This window comes from Salmo trutta, chromosome 4 (genome assembly GCF_901001165.1).
Source record: "Salmo trutta chromosome 4, fSalTru1.1, whole genome shotgun sequence".
Lineage (NCBI taxonomy): Eukaryota > Metazoa > Chordata > Actinopteri > Salmoniformes > Salmonidae > Salmo > Salmo trutta.
Window position 1 is genome coordinate 51,805,510 of NC_042960.1, and position 6,000 is coordinate 51,811,509.

The following is a 6,000-nucleotide window of genomic DNA, read 5'->3' on the forward strand; positions in this document are numbered from 1 at the left end:
CCTAATTATGCAGAAGCGTGTGCAGATGCTTCGCCCCATGCCAGCACAGATGCTAAGTAATTAGCGAGAGAATACGATTTAGGTCATAGAAATGTATCAAAAGCAAAACTTATCTCAGTAACTTACCCAAAGAAAGTCTAACGCAACAGACGACGATGACTAATACTTTGCCCGAAGAGAAAACGGGTAATTGGCCCATATTTTCTGTAAAATCCACATAGAGTCGCCAGCGCGAGGCTGAGCTCTGTCTCCGGTTAGGTGAACTAAACTTCTAAATGTGTCGTCAAGAACAATACTATTACGAAGTTAAAATAATAAAGGCCCCGTTCCCCTTGTTTCGTCCACGTCTGTTTTTACTTTAAAATCTTCGTTTTTGTTTCTATTTTCCTATAAAAGACAACAGCACTGTAGTCAGTTTCTTCACTCCTCACCTCGTCACTGAAGTCACTAAGAGGAAAATCTATTCCTCCGCAGAAGTTACAGAGAAGGATCTATCTGAGCAGTATATATGAGTGTCGGCACATTTGAAGATACACTTGACACTCACCAAATCAACATTGCATTACAAATTGATTACTGAGATATTTTAGTGTTTGTAAATGTGGAACTGTTTTAGAATTCCACTTTTCGAATTTTACTTTTATTTTTCTCTGTCGCCGCGGCGGAGGAATTTTCACATATTTTCTACTTCTCAAAGCTTCGTATGACTGAAATTTAACCCGTTCATAGATGTTTTTCTCTCTCCACATTGGGCCTAGATGTTGACGCTTTTCCGTTCAGCCTTTTAACTCCCACTCTTTCTTAATTGTACTACTATAGGTTGCCCTCATTGGCAAGTTTACTGGTATTTGTGACTCATGAAGGTGATCAGAATATTTCCCTTCAATAACTATACCATAGTGTTTACTGTCAATGTTGTTTTGATGAACAATATTACTTTCAATAACCAGATTAGTAAAACAAATAAGCAACATCAATAAACGTGCAGTCACAGTGCAATCTGGTAGCCTACAGTATATGGTGTGATAGGCCATACATTTGAATAATTGTAGGCCTTGTCATACAGTATTATAAATAGGCTGTCTTGTGATTTGTGATAATATAGCCTACTTCCATCATGAGGTTTAAGAACAAGAGCAGCACTTTATTGTTATCATTCAACCTCCAATATAACAATAAACTGAATTACTTTATATTCACAGATACTAACAACAGTTATTGCAGGCTATTATGGTCACATCATTCTGATCCAGGTGTAAATCACTGACTCATGACCTAAACACAGAACTCATCCCATTGTTTGTTTTCACACCCTGTTAGAGAAACTTTGCAGGACCCCTGCTGTTGTGACCATAGACATCAAATACAGGATGTCCGTCTGTCCCTATTGACCCCTCATGAAAGAGCTGGGACCAGGGGGAGCAAATTGATTTCCTCAGGGGTTCCACCTAAATCAAATCAAATCAAATGTTATTGGTCACATACACGTGTTTAGCAGATGTTATTGCGGGTGTAGCGAAATGCTTGTGCTTCTAGCTCCGACAGTACAGTAATGTCTAACAAGTAATATCTAATAGTTTCACAACATATACCCAAAAAACACGTACATCTAAGTAAGGAATGGATTGAGAATATATATACATATATGTCAGAGCGGCATTGGACTAAGATACAGTATAGTATAGAATACATATGAGATGAGTTTCTTTGTTGACTACGAACTTTCTTTACCCAGTGGGACAGACTATGTTTGTTCTTACACTCAGGACTCTATTGGTTACACAGACTTTTGGCCTCCCATCCCATTCTAACCACCTCTCGCCGGCTTTGTATTAATGTTACCTGATGAAATTGCTGTACAATATGATCTTGTTGCTGTCTGATGCACATTCAGATGTCATAAATCAGCACTGCAGAGCTCTCCCTGTCCTATGCCGTGCCTTGATTATATTACTGTTGATGATATCTGGAAATGTGCATGTACACCCTGGCCCATCTACTGTTGCTAGTCCCAATTCTGACTTGTGCTCTGATATCTGCTTCACTGATTTCTGCTCCTGTAAAAGCCTGGGTTTTCTGCACATTAACACTAGAAGCTTATTACCTAAAATGGATCAATTGAAAGTGTGGGTTCACCCCTCCAATCTAGATGTGTTGGTAATTAGTGTTTTGAATACTGATGTTAACCTTTCTGGTTATAACCTTTTTCGGCAAGACAGATTTTCCAAATGTGGGGGAGAGGCAATCTTTACCATGGATTGCCTTCAGTTGTCTCCACCCCAAACAATTTGATGGTTTAAACTTTCAAATAGCTCTTTGTTGACTGTTGCGATGATCCTCAATTTTTTATTTAACTAGGCAAGTCAGTTCAGAACAAATTATCATTTACAATGACAGCCTACCAGGGAACAGTGGGCTAACTGCCTTGTTCAGGGGCAGAATTTTACCTTGTCAGCTCAGGGATTTGATCCAGCAACCTTTTGGTTACTGGCCCAACACTCTAACCACTAGGCTATCTGCCGCCCCAAAATTATTAAAGTGGCTCGTGTTTCATTTCCTTAAAGTGGCCAGTGATTCCTAATTTATGTCTATAGGCAGCAGCCTCTGATGTGCTGGAGATGGATTTTTAACAGTCAGTGGTGTAGTATAGAATACAATACAGTATATTCATATGAAATGGGTGATGCAATATGTTAGCACAATTTAAAACTGACTAAGATACCGTAGAATAGTGTGGAGTGCAGTTTATACATATGAGATGAGTAATGCTAGATAGGGAACATTATTACAGTGGCTAGTGATCCATTTCTAAAAGTGGCCAGTGATTCCTAATCTATGTCTACAGGCAGCCGCCTCTGATGTGCTAATGATGGCTGTTTAGCAGTCTGATGGCCTTGTGATAGAAGCTGTTTTTCAGTCTCTTGGTCCCAGCTTTGATGCACCTGTACTGACCTCGCCTTCTGGATGATAGCGGAGTGAACAGGCAGTGGCTCGGGTGGTTGATGTCCTGGATGATCTTTTTGGCCTTCCTATGGCATCGGGTGCTGTAGGTGTCCAGGAGGGCGGGAAGTTTTTCCCCCGGTAATGCGTTGGGCAGACCACACCACCCTCTGGAGAGTTTTGCGGTTGTGGGCGGTGTAGTTGCCGTACCAGGCAGTGATACAGCCAGACAGGATGCTCTCAACCTAACTCTATTGTTGCTGTAATCAATGTCAAGACAAGCCTTAACCTGTTAGGGATAGGGGGCAGTATTTACACGGCCGGATAAAAAACGTACCCGATTTAATCTGGTTATTACTACTGCCCAGAAACTAGAATATGCATATAATTATTGGCTTTGGATAGAAAACACCCTAAAGTTTCTAAAACTGTTTGAATGGTGTCTGTGAGTATAACAGAACTCATATGGCAGGCAAAAACCTGAGAAGATTCTGTACAGGAAGTGGCCTGTCTGACCATTCCTTGAGCTTCTTGGCTCTGTTTAAAGAAAATGTAGAATCTTTGCTGTAACGTGACACTTCCTACGGCTCCCATAGGCTCTCAGAACCCGGGAAAAAGCTGAATGATGTAATTCCAGGCGCTGGCTGAAAAACTTTAGCGCGTTTGGATGGTGGTCGATCAGAGGGCCATCAGACTGAGGCTCGTGCACGAGGGGATCCCATGCTTTTACTTTCGCTCTCTTTGTACTAAAAAACGATTTCCCGGTCGGAATATTATCGCTTTTTTACGAGAAAAATGGCATAAAAATTGATTTTAAACAGTGGTTGACATGCTTCGAAGTATGGTAATGGAATATTTAGAATTTTTTTGTCACGAAATGCGTCGTGCTCGTCACCCTTCTTTACCATTCGGATAGTGTCTTGAACGCACAAACAAAACAGAGGATATTTGAACATAACTATGGATTATTTGGGACCAAACCAACATTTGTTATTGAAGTAGAAGTCCTGGTAGTGCATTCTGACGAAGAACACCAAAGGTAATAATATTTTTCTTATAGTAAATCTGACTTTGGTGAGTGCTAAACTTGCTGGGTGTCTAAATAGCTAGCCCTGTGATGCTATCTACTTAGAATATTCACCGAAAAGCTATTTTAAAATCGGACATATCGAGTGCATAGAGGAGTTCTGTATCTATAATTCTTAAAATAATTGTTATGCTTTTTGTGAACGTTTATCGTGAGTAATTTAGTACATTTTTTGTAAATTCACCGGAAGTTTGCGGGGGGTATGCTAGTTCTGAACGTCACATGCTAATGTAAAAAGCTGGTTTTTGATATAAATATGAACTTGATTGAACAAAACATGCATGTATTGTATAACATAATGTCCTAGGTTGTGTCATCTGATGAATATCATCAAAGGTTAGTGCTGCATTTAGCTGTGGTTTTTGTTTTTTGTGACATTATATGCTAGCTTGAAAAATGGGTGTCTGATTATTTCTGGCTGGGTACTCTGCTGACATAATCTAATGTTTTGCTTTCGTTGTAAAGCCTTTTTGAAATCGGACAGTGTGGTTAGATTAACGAGAGTCTTGTCTTTAAAATTGTGTAAAATAGTCATATGTTTGAGAAATTGAAGTAATAGCATTTCTAAGGTATTTGAATAACGCGCCACAGGATTCCACTGGCTGTTACGTAGGTGGGACGATTTCGTCCCGCCGACCCTAGAGAGGTTTTTAAGGCAGCAGGGTAAATGTTAGGTAAACCACAAAAATAAAAAAAACTGATCACACATTTGCTCGCTTTCTATTCCTTTAGTTACAGTAACATCCATTTATCTTTCTCTCTGTTCTCCCATCTGGCTTCATGAAACACTATGTATTCTCTTTTAACAGCCAGGATACAAATTCACTGCTGTAGAAACAATTCATGCAAGTAAAAAATGTCAAAAGAGTTTAATGATAAATCATGAGTGGGCCCTGTGGAAATACACTCTATCCCAAATGTGAAAATCCCAAGTTACATGAAAATGACACAGACTTAAACTGGCACTATGCAATACATTTCACAATGGAGTCTGCGGTCATATGTGTCAAAAGTCATGTAAAAGGAAGCATTACAGTTGGTCACTGTCTAGTGTACTGTTATTCATATGATGTGGCCTTCCGAAGTGTGTATGAGAGTGTGGGCCTCTAGCTTAGCCATGTGCAGAACTAGACGATTACTGCAGTTCCTCATCACTATTGCACTGATGAAAAAGAAGCAGGGACTTAAGAGAAAATAAACGAATAAAATAAATAAATAAATAAATACATCATAATAGAGTTGGAAAACGCCTACTTGGTCAGCTATAACACATGGCATTATACCTCAGCATCAACTCTGAACAATGGATGTACTACTAGAATACGGGTTGCTGTATGACTCTCTGCTTTAGTTTTTTCAATCCTTTCTTGGTGCATTGGTGTCTGGCTGCCACATGCTCATTAATTACTGTTCTCACAAAAAACTCTAGTATTTTAAATAACCAAGGACATATAGCCGGAAACTACCCCACTCACTTCAGAGTCTTTGATTGAACAGTGCAGTGTCACAAAGGATGACCTGAACAATTCGTCTTTGAGTCCGTAGCACCCATTTCCTGACGTGGGAGGCAAAACAAGGATACAAGCTATTAAGATAAAGAAAATGATCTGTTCAATTAAGGAAGATGTAGGCCAATAGATATTGAAATGTTCTGTATAGTTCTGTGTATGTATACTACTTGAGATTCAACATGTGTGTTTGCCAATCGATATCGGAGCAGTGCAGTTCACACCAGTGTAGTGATCATCAGGAAGACTCCAGCTGTCAGACAATAGATTTATAGCGGTGGACATTGGTGTCAGGGGGCAGATAAAGGGCTGCAGAGTAATTGCCCGTGGATTGGTCCCCCCCTCACACCACAACTCCCCCACCTCGATTTGATAACTGTGGGAAACCAAATCACTGGTTGTCATTTTAGAAGGAAGTAACGTTCTGTAGGGGCATAGTTGGCATGCAAGAGGAATATATAGTTA

General features: G+C 39.9%; 1 protein-coding gene across 3 annotated transcripts in view; it reads right to left on the bottom strand.

Annotated features, from left to right (window-relative positions):
• Positions 1–789, bottom strand: part of LOC115192563 (neurogenic locus notch homolog protein 2) — a 47,495-nt gene extending 46,706 nt beyond the window's left edge. For all 3 annotated transcript variants that reach the window (XM_029751208.1, XM_029751207.1, XM_029751206.1), the window contains exon 1: positions 127–789. In XM_029751208.1, coding sequence (XP_029607068.1) covers positions 127–199 — 73 coding nt within the window. In that variant the 5' untranslated portion in view covers positions 200–789. The remainder of the gene's footprint in view (positions 1–126) is intronic.
• Between the last annotated feature and the right edge of the window lie 5,211 nt (positions 790–6,000).